Raw genomic sequence first — 18,121 nt, 5'->3', positions numbered from 1 at the left:
AGGACTTTCCACTTTGTCAGTCAACGCTGTGATTAGAGCGAAGATTAACCCTGACAAGAGTGTTGGGAGTAACTCGTCTACTCCAACATATCATTGAGCCGTTCTCAAAGTCAAAGTGTTTCTTCAAGCAGTAATAAGTAACTCATGCCCCTATAGGTCATACACGGCACTGCAGGTGTCGTAGCATGTTGCAGTTTTTTACTCATTAATTGTCCGTGAGAGTAAATATTACGCTGACAGATTGTTTTTTACTCAAACTTGGCTGTAAATACTGCTAAAGTGGTGCTAGCCCGCAGTTAGCTTTGCCCGTTAGCCTGTTAGCTTCTTCTTCGTGATTCAATTAGTGTGTATTGGTGACTCCGACCCATAGGCAGCCAAGTTGGAATTCTGGTGTTCTGGCCAGAGACACCAGGGAGATGAAAGGGAGAGAAAATACTGGAAAATGTTTGGAAATGGGGGAAACATTATTCATAAGATTGGGCAATTTTTTTTGAAAATTGTGAGGTAAGATGAGGGAAAAAAAAAAAAAAATGGGGCAAACATTTGGCTCAATGTTTGGGTAAAAATGTGGAAAAAAAATAGGGGAAACAAAAATTCATTTTTGTGCTGAAACAACCACTTCCTTTAAATCTGTCCCTGGACCAAGCATTAAAACAGGATTTTTGTGTGAGTATACGACATTACATCGGGCCTACACTGTAACACACCTCACTGCAGAATCCAAAGCAGAGGACAAAAGTGCACTTCGCCTTATCTCTAATGCTAATTCTGGAGTTAAAGAAGCAGGAGAGCGAACTGGTGATAGTTCTTCCACCAGCGTCTAAAAACTTGATATGTTCCTGTTTTATGGTAAGCTGTCCGACAATAAAAAAAAAAAAAAAAGATAAAAGTGTTTAAACGACATAAACTCCCTGTGGCAACCTGATCTAAGAAGGCAGCATAAAAATGCATTGCAAATACAAGCCAGAGCTAATTGCAGTTGTCATAAACAACACACATACATTGATCCAGTTGTATTTTAACAGGGCCTGGCTGGAGCCGTTTATAGTCCCGGAGTAATAGACTTTGGGCAGAGCGAGGGTTCGGCCAAGCAGACGCGAGCCCTGAAGGTCAAGGCTCAGACTGTCGGCTCCAACACTTTTAACTGTCAGGATCTGAGGAGGGAGAGGACTGCGAAAACACCTCTGCCATTCTCATAGAGGATTTTGGTTCACGGTTTTTCATTTAAGAGTTCACGGCACTGGCACATTTTTTATCGAAGATACTGTGGTTTGTAATGGCTTGTCTGAAAGACCGAGACGATCTCAAAATGTTTCTAAATACAAGAGACTGTGAGATGGAATTTTGGTCAACTTGTGAAACAAACTGTCAAGAACTCAAGCTTTTAAAGGACAGAAGGCTGTATCTCTTGAAGACAATGTCACACACATGCAAAAGTCTGGAACGTCGCAGCTGTAACACATTCCACGCTCCGAAACAAGGGTCTGAACATTCAATTATTTCAAAATGGCATATCTAAAAAGACACAAAATCCCTCAACATGCTGCGGAGTATTGTCCTAATTCCCACTGGCGCGTCGCTCTCTCCTCCGAGTCAATCCGCAGTGTCATGTTTTTGAGCCGAGTAATCTCGTCGCTCGGTTCAGTTCGGGTCCCAATCCTGTTAGCTCCAGTCCGGCTCTGTGCCCATAACCTACATTCAGACGTGATAATCTGGGAGAATTGGAGTGGCAGACTCCAAGAGGCAGAGGAGAGGGCTTTGTAATGACTGGATAAAACTGGAGATGAATGGGTCAAGTGTTCCATCTTTCTGCTGAAATTAAATACGTCACCATAACAATGTAGCTTTTGAAAAGGTGTTCAAATGTTATCCATCAAAATGTTTCAGTCGATGCAAGTCAGCTCAGTAACAACACGCGCACCCAGCATAATCCAACCATTCAAATGGACATTGATTCCCAATAAATGATGTTTATTAGTTGATAACTGCTCTTTTAAATCATAATTGTGAATCTAATGGTTCTCAACATAGAAATAATGTAGACAGCGAAGAAGCTGGCCAGTCCGGGAAATGTTTCAGCCTTCGTTAGCTTGTTCATTGTGTTTTTCCAATAGCCGTTAGTATTTCGCCTTAACCTCTAAACCTGCGCCTTAACCAAGTACATTTTCTCTCGTCCAGCTTTGCCCAAATCTCAAATGTTTCAGCCTATAGGCCAGTGTGACGCATTTACAAAACTCAACTGATCGTTTTCCTTGCGTTATTGCCGCATTGTCGTCACTTTTTTCACTTTTCTTTTCATTGCTTTTTTGTTGCATTTTTGTCTCCTTTCTGTTATGCTTTGGTTGCTTTTTTGTCTCGTTTTTTTGTCATTTTTTTGTTGCTTTTTCATCCTCATTTTCATCCTCACTTTTTTCGCGAAGCTTTTAGATTTGGAACAGAGAAAACTGGAGAAAATGTGCCCGGTGGAGGTGAGGGTTAAGAGGTTAAACATCGCAAATTATGAAAGATCCAGATGTTTTTAGCTGTTGCTAACCCATCAACCACAATTAGGTGATCAATAGTGAATGTGCAGATCTTTTAAAGACAGTAGTACAGCGTCTTGACACACGCAGTCTTCGCAGACACATTGTCATTGTGTCTGCGTGTACACTGGTGTATGCATGAGAGTGGGAAGGGCTGAGTGGTTCCTTGCTGTAAAGCGCTTTAAGTGCCTAATGTAGATGGAAAAGCGCTTTAAGTTGAGACCATTTACCAAGACTTAATGCATACAGTGAGGCAAAAAAGCAATCAGTCAGTTCCTTATAGACTTCCTATTGGATTTCGGCCAATACTTTTTGTACATATAAAAGTGACCTCTGAGTTCAATTCTAAATCATATCCCATTAAGTTTCTGCTTTTTGTAGGATTGGATACACATCCAAAGCCCACTAAACATCATTTTATACGATGCTTCACCATTCATTTGTATGGGGATAGAGCAAGTCAAACCAGGAGGCCATTGGCTAACGGATGTTTGTGACTTCTATGGTTCGATGGTCACAGCATCTTGTTGGTTTATTATGAGTTTATGCATGATTTTGATGCTAAAGCAAAAACCTTTTATCAAGTGGCGCCTGTTTTTCTTCCATTAAAATCCCTTAACCTTTTAAATGGACACTTGGTTGATATAGTGTCCAAACCTGGGAATTCACATTGACGCAACAACCATATTGAAAGAAGCCCCAGCCCACTATATCGCAAATCATCATCTCACTAACTTGCTTACAATTTTAGTTTTAACTTGATGGAACTGACTGGGTTGAAATGGCTTCGCAACATTTCATATCGTTGACTTCTTTCTCCGAGTAATGCGCTGATTTCGCGCTGTTTCGCTTTTGACCCAGAGCAACACGGAAACCACTATCCAGTCCAAATCCAGTCTCACAACCCAGCGGAGTACCCACAATGCACCACTTCCTGCAGGCCTAAGCCAGTCCTGTTGCGCCAGACATCTCCATAATGACATCTGGATATCAGGAAGTGGATCTGCCCGTTTAGCTGCGCACAAATCGGTGTAAAATTGGCCCGACGGCATGAGGCTGCTGTGCTGTAGTAATCCAATGACTCACATGCAGAGAGTAACATATTGTGGCTATAGGCTGCGTGTGGTAAATGGCTATAGGAACTTACAGCTGTGTGTAGTAAGCGGTGTAACCCAATCGTCCCGAATGAATTCACTATTCATAAACAAATCAAAAACTGAAATGAGCCTGTTGCAGTAATACAAGCCATAGTCTCTTTTTATAAAATAGCAAATGAATAAAAATAGAGCTAATATCCAGCTCCCAGTCCATTGTGTTCAGCTGATGTCAAGTCCACATGGCACTCATGAGCCAGCACTTCGCTCTGTATTGATCCTGTTTAATTCGATGTTGAAGTCATGGGCTTCTCGGAGTCAGACTGGAACTGACATGAACAGGCTGTGCCCTAACAGGTTAATTCGACCAGCTCTTGTTTGTTACTGTTAAAATAATGAGAATGTATTTCGACAGGACTCTTTTCTGGGTTTCCTCTGGGGTCTAACGAGTCTGACCGGCCAAGTCTACGCTCTTTAAAAGAGGCATAGTCTGGGCACACGGAGGGGTTAGAAACACTGGATGTTTCTGGTCAAATCAACAAACAACGCAGATACACTGAGATACACTTTATTCACAAATGAACATCTGTGATTGGTTTAATGTAGTGGTTGACTTGCCAGGCGCTAACCTCAGCATATTTATCTCCAAATCTAGTGACAATGATTTCTTCTAGTGCCCAAGGAGGAATACTAAGCATAACCCAAATGTCAAACCAGGGAAAACAAGATACAATACTAGCAGAATCTTTAATAACTGTTACAAATCCTATCCATTGCCTTTTTTTTTTTTTTTTTACATGATGGTCTTTAGCTTCTCAAAGTGCTACAGAACAGTACGGCTGCACTGGAGTCGACTGATACAAACGTGGCTGCAAATCGTCACCAGCAACCTCTCTGACAACTGCCACTTTACCTATTCACACAGCTTGCACTAGTTGGAGCTGCATTTGAACAGTTAACCTTAATACAACCATTGCAGCTCGTAAACACTGTCGGTGAGTGCATTGTTTTGTATTTTGCCTCTAGGCTATACGTGCACATTTTTTGACTCACCGGTTGGCAGTCGGGCACATGTTGGATCCCTCCTTTTATCTCTTCTTTATCATTCTGATCATGCCTCTTGTACTTGTCCAACCTGACCTTGTCTCCTGTCTGAGCACATTAGATCAGAGATGTCAATACTCCCAAATGGAAGATGTCCCACTCTGCAGAAAGAGAGACCCAAGTGTATCTTTGTTCCAGTGTGGAGAAGCAGTACACGCATTACACGTGTGGTCAGTAAGAGAGTTAATATAGCAGCTCTTAATCATAATTAATAAAATAACTATAGGCCGGCCTGCACCAGCTTGTTTTAATGGTATATAGGGAGAACCCAGAGACAAAACAGAGAAGATATGGTCCTCATATGGTCCGGGATTTGAACCTTCCTGCAGTGAGGCAGTACGGTAACAAGTGTAACCATGTACGGGCTAATCTAACACAATTACCAACACTAATTGGTGGCCTTGGGGAAAAAAGGTTTGAGGGAGAAAAAATAAAAATCCCTGTACTTTTCCATTTCACTAAACGAGTGATAATAACAGAATGGAATGAAACGGTGAGGGCACTGCAGTGTTAACCTCTATGCAGTCGCTGCGCTGGGAGAGAGTGCATGTGTGTGTGAGGGAGAGAGACGGATAGAGATAGAGAGAGGATGGGAGAGAGAGAGAGAGCGCAGATTACTCATGGGAGAATGGACTGAATGACGTCACTTACTGGATATACCCTGCACATGTATATGAGGTTAGCACGATCTCATGTCTTTTTGTTGTTATTTTATTCAGGGGTTTTGTTTCACTCGTTTTATCAAATCTATTTCGTCCGATGCATAAAATCTCAAGTGACACATTACAGCAGGTTTATTTAGTCAACCTAAATGACTTAACTATGAGGAATTCTTGATTTTTTAATATCATGTCTCACCCCTCATTAATTATAAAAACACCTCACATCTGTTCAATCTGGCTTCAATATGAACAGTAAATGTAACAAAATAGCATGACTTTAGCATTATTGTCTCATTGTCTCTAATTTCATATATTCTTTATAAGGTGCAAGTAAATATGCTCTTATTTCTTTATTTATGTTTGGGGGTTTGTTTGTTTGTTATTAGATCTACAAACTACATCCCTTTTAATTTGATTCAAATTCTGAGTATTTGCCTTACATGGAAGATTTTGTAACTTCAATCTTGTTCCCTTCATGTGTTTCCACAACTCTCTGTAAAAGAGCCTGTTTGCCTCATTATAAAAGGTGCTTTTTTTTCTGTAAAGCTGGAGGATATTTGCTGGAGATGACCTACAGTTGACTCCGCATGTCTGTTTGTTTAACATTCAGATTATGTCCCTGCTCTTGTCAGCACAACCTTGTCTCTCGTGATGGAACATTATAGAAGAATAATACATTTTAGACAAACATTTAATAAAATACATTATGTTTCATCAGAACTTCTTAACCCCCTCCTGAACTGAGCACATTTTCTTCAATTTGGCTTCAGCCAAATCTAAAAACTTCTTGAACAAAGCATTAAAATAGCGACAAAAACCTAATGAAAAAATATGAGAAAAAGTGACAAAAATGCAACAAAAGTATAACAGAAAAGTGACAAAAAAAAGTGTCATAAATGTGTGAACAAAAAGCCACAAAAAAGCAACAGAAAAGTGACAAAAAGCGATGAAAAAGTGACCAAAAAATGCACAAATGCACAAAAAAAGCAATGAAAACAAATGTCAAAAAAGTGACCACAACACTGCAACAACGCAAGGAAAAAGATCTGTTTAGATGAGTTTTGTAGGTCATAGCTTTCAAATTTGTGTTACCCTGGCCTATAGTCTGTGAACTTTCAGATCAAGAAGCTTTGAGCGGCAAACATTTTCCATCATTCTCCGTTTAAATGAACGGGCTTAAGTGTCAATACAACGGAAATGCTGAGACAAGGCAAAAAGAGGCAAAAGTGGGCGGGGCGGAATGAGGTGGATATTGTAAGGCATAAAAACACCTTAGTATATCATAATATCTTCACTTTACTGTGTGACCGAGCGCACGCACAAAGATCAAACAGTTTCACATCAACTCGTCTAAGCTCAGGTAAGAACACATCTCAGTATGGAGAAACGGTGGCCTGTTCCTTTAATGCTTCCAAAGCACTTTTCCATTATAGATGAAGATATAAAATCAAAATCTGCAGAATTTCTTTCACCTTGTGGCAGGTTTGCTCGAGATTCTGTCTCTGAACATGTTTCCATGTCAGACGTCAGTCACCTGTAGAGCTGGGAGGATGCTGCTCAGAGATGACACTGATGACTCTGTCTCCTTCCTTCCCTCTCAGAGGATGACGTCACTTTGACAGCATCACCACCTGTGTCTTTAGTCACTTCTGTCTATACACGTTCACGAGCCAGGAGCACAAACATAATATAACAATGATCAATAATAATGCAACCAAATCAGCTACATATTATACAGACCATATGACTGACTAAATGTTTCGCTTCATCCAGTTTGTTTTCTTACCGGCTTCTCTTTCTGGATTCATCACCTTCTAATTGCATTCCGAGCAGCTTTTATTCACTTTTCTATCTCTACAGCTGTCAGGTTTAACGCGGGGGGTGATTTTTCTTAAAGATGACCCGGCTGATGACGCTCTGATTGTGCGAGGCTTCCCCCCCCTTCTCGGACGTAGAGCCAGCATCCATTAACGCGAGGCGGGGTGGATGGTGGCGCACGGGCCGGGCCGAGGGGGAGGGGCGTGCGCGGAGTGAATGTGCGTGGATTTATAGTAGGAGCTGTGCCACCACGTAGAGGAGCGGCTGTGCGAGGCATCCAGTCAGCCAGGGGAGGAGAGGAGAGAGGCGTAAAGCGGCGCGCGTGTGCTAGCCATGTTGGATAGGACCACCACTGACCCTGCTCCTAGCGCCGTGGAGCCCAGCGGGTAGATGCGCACTCTCCAGGCCGACGCAGAGACGTGGGAGCCTGGGGGAAGAAGGAGTCGGGCGGTGCCGCTGGAGCTGGAAGTGCTGGAAGTGCCGCTGCAAGTGGACACCTAGCATCGGTTTACCAGGGAGACCACAGACGCGAGCAAAAGACGGACAGAGAGAAGCGGCGGAGGAGGGGGGCTAAATGGCTACGCCGCTGCCGACTTTCACCCCGCGTTTGCCGGTAACATTTCTTGTGCTACACCTGCTTCTTATCGCGCCATTGTTCGCGGGGAAGGATGTGAGAGCGGGGAGATGGGGAGGAGAGGATGCCGGTGGAAGGAGCCGGCAACACGAGGGAGGACTTGGAGCGACTCCGGGGGGATGCGAGGAGATACGCCCCAGCAGGTGCACCTCAGAGCGGACACACAGAGGGGGGTGCCCCGGGGCGTGGAGCGTGGACCGGAGCCCCGAGTGCGGATTACAGGGGTGCGTTGTGTCAGCTTTTTCACATTTAGAGCCACTTTCACTTTCCCCAGACACAGTACAAAGGACGTACCGATGGCCACACCTCGCTACAGGCTCGGTGCGCGCCCCTGAACCGTGCACGACACCCGGAAGTGGTGCGCACCACCAAAGGGCTTGTGAGGTGAACAGGCCTCCCCAAAATGATGCGCGCCCCCCAGGATTCACAGCTTCACCTTTTGGCCTCTTTCCGCACGCTTCCCCTTGTTGCTCCAACCTCGGATCTCCACTTTTGCCCCCAAACCAAGCTTCAAAATCGGATTACAAATGTCTAAACGAGACCCCAGCCCTTGACTGCGTCCATCCAGGTTTTATCTCTGCAAAAGGGGATCCAAGACATGTGGACAGCGAGGGAAGCAGCCTTAATTGTCCGCATTTTGGCAGGCACAATGCTATCGATTTTAGCAGCATGGCAGGGGGTGTTGATGGTTTTTTGAAGGGGGGCATTATCAGCAGGAGAGGGGGGCCACAGGGAGAAAGGGGTACTGGTATAAAGGATGAGATTGGACGTTTCAAAATTGCTTGTCAGTCCAGAATTTTGGAAAGAAGCGGCGCAAACGGAACAGCACTCTATGGGGATTTCAGTTTATTTAATTATCCAGATAATGGTTTGGAAGCTGAAAATGAGCAGAGCAATGAGGATAGAGAGGGGGCTAGTTGTTGCTTGAAGAGGACAGTACTGGGGGGTGGATGTTTAGCAGAGTTTATGGTCCTCGGGGGAGGCATTGCATTGAGGGATACCCCCATCCAATTTGGCAAAGAGAAGTCAGCTCTCAACGCAGCATACGGCGTGAATAGTCAAAGAAAAAGTGATTATTCCGGATTCAATTTGTCCGATAGGGAAGAGACGACTCCGGAGCTAAAAACAGACAGTGACTCAGAGCATTTCCCGGCATTTTCGCAGCTCGAGAGAAGTGTTAAGTCAGCGCTTCCAATGAGATTTTCCACTGGCATGAGAACGAACAAAACGGCAACGGGAGAAAGTCACAATTTGGGACAATTCAGAAAACTCGGAATTCAAAACATCTATACCTTAAGCCAATACAATAGTAATAACCATAATAACAATGAGAAAGAAAATTGTGAGACGACTGAGTGGGATGAGATACAGAGAGGGCTGGTAAGAAAATCTGGGAAAGTACTTATTCAACACATGTTTAGCAAGTACAATACTAATAGAAACAATAACATTGATGGAAAAAGAAAATTGGATGAACTGGCTAACAACAGTAAACCCTTTGAAGCAGAGCATGAAACAGAGTCACTGCATTCAAGTGTAAAACAACCGGGAAAACGCACAAATCAGAATTTAAGACTTGGAAAAAACGATGTTCAAAGTGTGTTTTTGCGAAATCAGTATAACACAAACACTAATAATAACAATGATATAAGTGACCAATTACAAAATGACCAATTACAATCTGGGAAGCAAGCAGTGCCATTGGATGAGGGTGCGAGACAGCCGGAGAGGCAGCAGATGGGAGCCACACAGTGGAGGGAGGGACAGTGCACCGAGGGGTCCGCGGCTGGTGCTGAGGCTGCTGGGGTGGAGAAATTACAGGTGGGGGAGGGCTGCAAGCAAAAAGCGGAAAGACGAATAACAAAGGCAGAGCGAGAGAGGGGAGCGAGGGGAGGCGCGGGTCGGGAAAGGGGTGACTTTATTGCAGAGGGGAGGGCGGTGGAAGTGTCTGGGGAACGGGAGGAGAGGCATGGTTCAAGGGGAGAGCGCAGCATGAAGGGGTTGACACTGGGTGATGGAGATCCGAATGGTAGGGTAAGGGTACGGCGTGCTGCGAATAAACACCCCCATTTCCCGCAATATAACTACCAAGTCCAAGTTGCAGAGAACCAGCCACCAGGAACATCGGTGATGGTCATGACCGCTTCCGATCCGGATCCGGGGGATGGAGGGAAAGTTACGTACAGCATGGCACCGCTCATGAACAGCCGGTCATCTGACTACTTCAACATCCATACAGAATCTGGACTGATTACGACAACACAGACTTTAGACAGAGAACACATGGATTTGCATTACTTTCGAATCACAGCCACTGATTTTGGAATTCCAAGGCTGTCTGGGACAACGATGGTAGCGATAACTGTGGCAGACCGGAATGATCACTCTCCAATCTTCGAGCAAATTGAATACAGGGAAACGATACGTGAAAATGTTGAGGAAGGGTATCCGATTTTGCAGCTCAGAGCAACCGATATGGATTCACCCGCAAACGCTAACATACGATATCGTTTTGTGGGCGAGTCAGCTGCAATTGCAAGGGCTGCTTTTGAAATTGATCCACGTTCAGGACTTATAACAACACGAGGCGCAGTGGATAGAGAAACAAGCGAACATTATACACTGGAAGTTGAAGCTAGCGACCAAGGAAAAGAACCCAGCCCTCGTTCCTCTACAGTCAAAGTTCACATTTCAGTTTTGGATGAGAATGACAATGTACCACAATTTAGTGAAAAGCGCTATGTCATTGCAGTAAAAGAAGATGTCCGCCCTCATTCAGAAATACTAAAAGTTAGTGCGACAGATCGGGATAAAGACAGCAATGCTGCCGTTCACTATAACATTATTAGCGGGAATAGCCGTGGACAGTTTTCGATCGACAGCGTAACGGGTGAAATCCAAGTCGTAGCACCTTTAGATTACGAATCTGAACGCGAATACACTTTGCGAGTACGTGCCCAAGATAATGGACGCCCTCCCCTCTCGAACAATACAGGAATAGTTAGCGTACAGATCACAGATGTTAACGATAATCCCCCCATATTTGTGTCAACACCATTCCAAGCGTCAGTTCTGGAAAGCGCCCCAATCGGAAGTTCCATTCTTCATATCCAAGCTATCGATACAGACTCGGGAGACAATGCTAGGCTGGAGTACAGGCTAACAGGAACTAGCATGGATACGCCCTTTGTCATCAACTCCGCGACAGGTTGGGTAACGGTCAAAAAGAGTCTAGATCGTGAATCCGTTGAGCACTATTTTTTCGGTGTAGAAGCCAGAGATTATGGCATGCCACCTCTTTCTGCTACCGCTAGCGTTACAATTACAGTAATGGATGTCAATGACAACAGGCCAGAATTTTTGCAAAAAGAGTACTATGCGCGTTTGAACGAAGACGCTGTGGTGGGAACTAGCGTTGTTACTGTAACAGCTGTAGATCGTGACGTCAATAGTGCAGTTACATACCAAATCACAGGTGGCAACACAAGAAACCGTTTTGCAATCAGCACAGCAGGCGGGTCTGGACTTCTATCTTTGGCTCTACCTTTGGATTACAAACAAGAAAGGCGTTACGTTTTGACGGTGACTGCTTCTGATCGGACTTTGCATGACACGTGTCAAGTTCATATCAACATTACAGACGCAAACACCCATAGACCTGTTTTCCAAAGCGCTCATTATTCGGTCAGCATTAACGAAGACCGTCCCCCTGGTAGCACTGTAGTTGTGATTAGTGCTACAGATGATGATGTTGGAGAGAATGCAAGGATTACATACTACCTTGACGATAACATACCCCAATTTCGTATAGACTCTGGTACAGGCGCGATCACTCTCCAAGCCGAACTAGATTACGAAGATCAAATGACGTACACTTTAGCTATTACTGCTAAAGACAACGGTATACCGCAGAAATCTGACACCACATATGTTGAAGTCAATGTCAATGACGTTAATGACAATGCACCGCAATTTTTAAGCCCAAGATACCAAGGAACAGTCACTGAAGATGCCGCACCTTTCACGAGCGTGGTGCAAATTTCTGCTACCGATCGGGATGCACATGCCAACGGTAGAGTCCAATACACTTTCCAGAATGGTGAAGATGGAGACGGCGACTTCACAATTGAGCCCACATCCGGTATTGTCAGAACCGTTCGACGTTTGGACAGAGAAAGCGTCCCCTTTTATGAACTTACTGCTTATGCTGTGGATCGCGGAGTCCCTCCTCAACGCACCCCTGTTCACATCCAAGTAACTGTCCTAGATGTCAATGACAATGCTCCCGTCTTTCCTGCTGATGATTTTGAAGTGTTGGTGAAAGAAAATAGCGCCGTTGGGTCTGTCGTTGCGCAAATCACCGCTTCAGACCCGGATGAGGGGTCAAACGCTCAAATCATGTACCAAATTGTAGAAGGAAACATTCCAGAAATCTTTCAAATGGATATTTTTTCAGGCGAATTAACCTCGCTTATAGATTTGGATTATGAGACCAGAAATGAATATGTAATCGTTGTCCAAGCCACCTCTGCTCCATTGGTGAGCAGAGCCACAGTCCGCATCAAACTGGTCGACCAGAACGACAACTACCCGACTTTGCAAAACTTCCAGATTATTTTCAACAACTTTGTCTCAAACCGTTCAAATAGCTTTCCGAGCGGAGTAATCGGACGAGTGCCAGCCCACGATCCTGATGTTTCGGACAGACTTTACTACACCATCGACAGCGGGAACGAATTGCACCTGCTGCTGCTGAACCACACGAGCGGGGAGATCCGATTAAGTCGGAAGCTGGACAACAATCGGGCGCTGGTGGCTCCAATGATGATCACAGTAACAGGTAAGAGCAGAGTGTGGAGAAGGATGTATGGTGATGAATGGATGTGGTGGATTTGCCTGGAGGGTGTTTGTCAGTGTAACAAATGTTGAGAAATGTAAGGATGTGTCAGAGAGGAGAGGTAGAAGCAGATCAGTGTGTGAGCTGTGGACTCTTTTACTGCAAGTCATTTTTGGAAGATTTTAAGAAAACGTTTCACTCTGATTATTGTTTTTCAAGCTAATAAATGAAGATATCAAAGACTTGGTAATGCAGGTGGGAAGTGTAAGAGAAAGAAATAGAATAGATTTGATTGTGTACAAACTCTAGATTGAAAAGACTAGACAACACTGAGTGATTGAGGAATCCATCACATGTGTTTGTGACTGGTGCTAATTGTTCCACAACTATAATTACAGACTACAGTTCCTTTGTCACTGACTGAGTGTGAGGCAATTTAACCCAGTGCCACACAGATTCACCTGATGAGAAGGTACATAGACTGTGAACCCATTACTCCAGATGTTTATTCAGCTCAGTGCCCTTTACCAGGGTGAGATCAGTCGGCCCTGTGGTATTAAGGGTGCATCAAATGCTTCAAATTCTGGTTTGTTAAAATTCCCCTGAGCTTCATGATGACCCTCAAAGAAATGTGTCATACTACTCTGCAAAAGCTTGACTAGTGTAGATTTTTCAAATTCATGAGCAGTTCTTTTTATTAAAGCATTGTTGTGGAATGATACAGTTAGAATTGTTAAATGTTCTCTGTAGTACTGTAACTGTAGCAACACTAATGATGGTAATTGTGTGGAAAATAAGACTCAGCAGTTCCGCACATTGCGAAGAATGGTTTAATTGTCAATAACATTGCATTAAACCAATAATAAAGCAGAATTAGATTAGAGCTCGGGTAAAGGCCAAACGAAGCATTCTTTATGCAGCATTGATTTCACGTTTATATGCATTTTAAATGGTCACTTGAGTTAAAAAAAAAAATCACTTGTCAGCCTTGGTTTAGCCTTTTTTGAGATTTTTTCCTAAATTTCTTTTGCTCTTGAGTCACAACAAAAGTGGCACAACTTCTACAATCGTTTTGACCATTAAGATTTCGGAATCTCTTTACCAAACTTGGAGTCTGGAGCTTCTTGCGAGCGCTTCAATTGTCAACCCAATTTCAGTTTGCATCTACATAGTACATTCCATTACGCTTTAGCTTTAAGGCAATTCTGATCAATTCTACTCCTTATTCAATTGAAATCAATTTAGACTATTTGGGAAGTACTGGTTTTGCACATAACCCACTTTTAAGACCCCAGATATTAAGCACACATTCCCCTACAAAGCCAAACAACTCCTTTCTTGTCCTGTATCCATGCACTTTCTAATTGGCTGTACTTTGTTTACACTCCCTTTTCATTTGGGGGATTTGGAGTCTTTCTGATCAAAGCTAGCATCGACAGAATGAGGGTTTTGAGTGTCGTTTGGTTTCTTTGAAGGCTTTGAGTGCTGCGTGTGTTCACTGACTCAGTTTAATGGAAGTGACTGGGGAGAGGCTGACCCGCTGGCCCATTTATCTGCTTTGTGCTCACGACACAGGAGAATATATACATGCACTCCGGAGTCACTTAAAGGCTGCCAGGCTTTTGTCTGCTACAAGCCGTGTTGTGTTCAAATAGTCAAAGAGCTGGTGAATGGCGCTTACAGTCCTGCATTACTTACCAACAACAGATGCAAATTTTGCACCCTTTCCCCCCTGTATCCATAACTTTCATCTGTCTTTTCTGTACGACGCAAACCAACCAAATCAGTAAGACCCGCGAGGACCCATCTCCCGATCTAGGTACCCCTATATCTAGGTACCCCTCTATTTGGAGGACTAATCTACTATTTATGGTGGTTTTCAGTCACATAATCTTTCTTTCTGGCTCAGACATGAATTCATTTCCTGTTGTGTCTGTGCTGCTCTGGTTGTGGCAGAGGAATATGACAGTGATGAGATTATCATAAACACATGGATCCCGGAGCTGTCACCGAGCCTGGCCTGCTCTTATCTGAGACTGCTACTGCAGATTTTCTCTTTCTTTTTCCATCCCGTCTTGATTAAATTAGCGGATTAAACTTTGTGTGGAGTTTTGCTGGCAGGATCAGACATGCTGCAAAGAACTACACGTTGCTGTCCATCTGTCCAGTGTATTTTTGTATAGTAGTCAATTTCTTTGGCCACCATACTTCTACATAGTAAATGCAGCATTTGTGAAAGAAAAACAGATCAGATGCACAGTGGTGAGTCTAAATATAGTGCATCTTTACCAATCACGATTGCGGAAGAAAGAGTCTAAATTAGCAGTGTTTCAATTCCTACTTCACTCTTTAACACAGACTCAGTCTGAGCACCAACCGGATCTAATTAGCTCACTTGAGCATTCGAGATGCTAGAAACAGCATATGCAAAAACTAAGGCTACCTCTGACTTTCACAGAGGCCCATTGCTCATTATGAAATTATCTTGTGACAACCAGGCACCCGTCTGTGCATGGTCAGTCACTTATACACTCGCCTTCACCACACCCCAGTTTACTCCCCTGTCCAGCCTCTCTCTCTGACCTCACACTCAACGCCCATCTCTGCCCCTTCGCCCGTTCGCTCCCCCTGTTCCCGCCTCCTCGGCTTGCTCTAGTAAAATGGCATACCTTTGCGGGACAGGGAAGTAGCAGCCTCGTATCCTGAGGTGGAGCAGAGCGTTATTAGTTGTACTCCTAACGAGGGGGGGGTTTAATTCCTCCACAAACAAGTCCTTGCTGCACCCGGACCTACCGCTTCCTGGTAGCTACAGTACGTCGGTGACGTCATCCCGCGCACCGTACGTACAGGTCCGCTTGGACTCTAGATTGTCCGTGAGTTTTTCTGGCTCCTCTAGACTTTTTTTTTTTTTTCCTTTTGAGTGGGGATTTATTTTGTGTATGGGGGGGAGAAAATTATGAACACTTATGTGCTATTAGTCCTTGTTTATTTTCAATACACGCTTGCAAAACCCACATGTTCTGTCTGTGTTGGTGGTGTTCAAACTATGTCATACATACAAAAGGGTTTATGCCATGTATCATATGTCCTTGTGAGGATTGTGGCATTTTAAGGAAACTCACCGACTATAGTAAACCCATAGAATACACCGCGATACACACCCCTTTATCCTATACGTCAGGAGGGAAACCTGACTGGCACCCCTAAAAGTGAACCTAACAATAATAATAAAAATAATAACAATAACAAACAAACTGTCAATCCGTCACAATCTGAGAACCATAACTCAAGAAAACATGTCGACGGAGGGGTGTGAAAGGCGTCAGATAGACATAGTGGATGAGTTGTGTAATTGCATCCAAATAATGATCTAAACGTCAGTGAAACTTGTAGTGTCTATTGTTCACTCATCTGGTCTGACCGGCCCAAAAGTACTTAAACTCTGAGCTGCCAGTGTGAGTGAAACATTTTTGACTGCGCTTTCTCGTTCGAACGTAATACCAAGTCGTTCGAACGTATTGCCAACTCGTTCTAATGTAATACCATCTCGTTCTAACGTGTTGCCAATGTCGTTCTAACGAGTTGCCAAAGTCGTGTGAACGACTTTTTAAGCCCAACGCAGACGCTTGGCGGTGCGGCAAAAGAGCCGCCTCCTGTGATCCAGACGCGGTGCCGCGGGGTAAACACATAGGCCTACGTTTTTGACCTGCTGCAGAGGCACAGACGGGTCTCGGCTGTGACAAACAGGGAGACCGCCGTACACTTTGTTTAAGGGGATGATAGAAGCAGCGGAGACAGAGCCATCATCAGGGCTCAGGTGGAGCATGTTAAACTCGCCAGCCCCCTATTAACCTGCAAAAGAGAGCCACGTTTTCTCTCTCTCTCTCTCTCTCTCTCGCGCAACACGGACATACGTGTCTTATTTTATTAATGATAAATGTATAAATCACGCGTCAGATGATGTGCGGCGGCGCTCTGGTGTGCGTTGGGCTTTTGGCAACTTGTAAAAACATTGGCAACTCGTTAGAACGACTTGGTATTACGTTTGAATGAGTTGTCATCTACGTTGGAACAACTTGGCATTACGTTCGAACGAGAAAGCGCAGTCAAAAATGTTTCAATCACACTATCAGCAATGAGTTGCCGTACAAAAGTACGTCGGCCCACCCAGTGATCCTGATGGGCCAGTCCAGCCCTGCTCTTCATCTTTGCTCCTCCTAAAATCGACCCAAATCATTAAAATTATAATTACCCTTTGACGTATTTGCGCTACAGTTTGAGAACTACAAGACCTTTCATGCAGACGTGACTTAATGCCTTTTGGTTCAAGAAAGAGAAACCTCCCATATCTGGTTCAGTATGACGCTGATTAGTACCGTAAAAGTTGTCCCAAGTGCCTTTGCAGTGATGCCTTAGTTCGCTTTCATATGTTTATTTTTGTCCGCACCTTTCCTCTGTGTATTCCCACATAATCCTCCTGTTCAGTTTTGGTAGCGCAGACATTTCTCCTCACTGACAGTTTGTTGTGTTGGAACTGTCTCATGTGGCTCGGAGCGTCGATGTGAGACCAGACTTGAATTATATCGGAGAAAGCAGAACCCTCCCGGCTTTCCGCTCCTCCCCTTTGTCTTACTCTCTCATTTACATTGATTTTACAGACGTTTGAAAAGATTAACCGCCGCTTGTGTTGTGCCAGATTTACTGCGCAACATGGGGCCGAAGTGGCTTTGAACTGAAATTTATTCGAGGGATTAATCAGCCCTTTCTTCCCTTCCTACACTTCCTTCCTTCTGTTCCTCCTCATCTCTCCTCCCTTTTTACGGACACTAACTGTTAAGGGTTAATTTCACTGATCACAAGTGTTTCAAAAACGGCAGCTGTTTGTGTGGAACAACTGCTACTAGTGCTACAGTGCTGTAGTGCAAGCACTTAGCAAGGGATACTTCTACTTCTGGCTGGATACAATTGAAACCATGATATTTCTTTCCGTAAAACAGTTTGGGAGAAGGGCTGCATGGGTACTGGTGTAGTACATGTAAAGATATACAGACCAGGTGCACTTTGGAATGGCTTTCTTTGCAGGTTCTGGAAATATTGAATGGTCTGTAGGGTTCATTGGTCAAAAAAGTCTAAAAGTACGTACCAAAAACCCAGACACTCTGTCCGTTATGAAAAAATTAAAACGCCTTTATCTCAACATGGCCTTCACCAACGTGTTTCAGCCAACATGACCTTCATCAGGGCGCAGAGACAGGTCAGAGGAGTGACCAACCTTATATCAGTTACATTCAGTCCAAACTTTCTTGCAACCCTAAGGGCTGCTAGTTTCCACGACTGAATGATGATAGAGACTTTACCCCATTCTTGGGATACAAGTCTCTTGTAATCATGTAAACGATGGATGAAAGTACAGACCGTGCGTGCACTGTCAATGAACAGCCTGGAAGTGA

General features: G+C 44.0%; 1 protein-coding gene across 2 annotated transcripts in view; it reads left to right on the top strand.

Annotated features, from left to right (window-relative positions):
- The first annotated feature begins 7,341 nt into the window (after positions 1-7,341).
- celsr3 (cadherin, EGF LAG seven-pass G-type receptor 3) overlaps positions 7,342-18,121 on the top strand; it is an 88,298-nt gene continuing 77,518 nt past the window's right edge. Inside the window, exon 1 of one of the 2 annotated variants that reach the window (XM_079557528.1) lies at positions 7,342-12,674. In XM_079557528.1, the coding sequence (XP_079413654.1) occupies positions 7,775-12,674 (4,900 nt within the window). In that variant the 5' untranslated portion in view covers positions 7,342-7,774. The remainder of the gene's footprint in view (positions 12,675-18,121) is intronic. The other variant, XM_079557527.1, reaches the window with a different exon arrangement.

The sequence above is a fragment of the Gobius niger genome (assembly GCF_951799975.1).
Source record: "Gobius niger genome assembly, chromosome: 6".
Lineage (NCBI taxonomy): Eukaryota > Metazoa > Chordata > Actinopteri > Gobiiformes > Gobiidae > Gobius > Gobius niger.
This window is presented reverse-complemented; position numbering and strand designations above follow the sequence as displayed.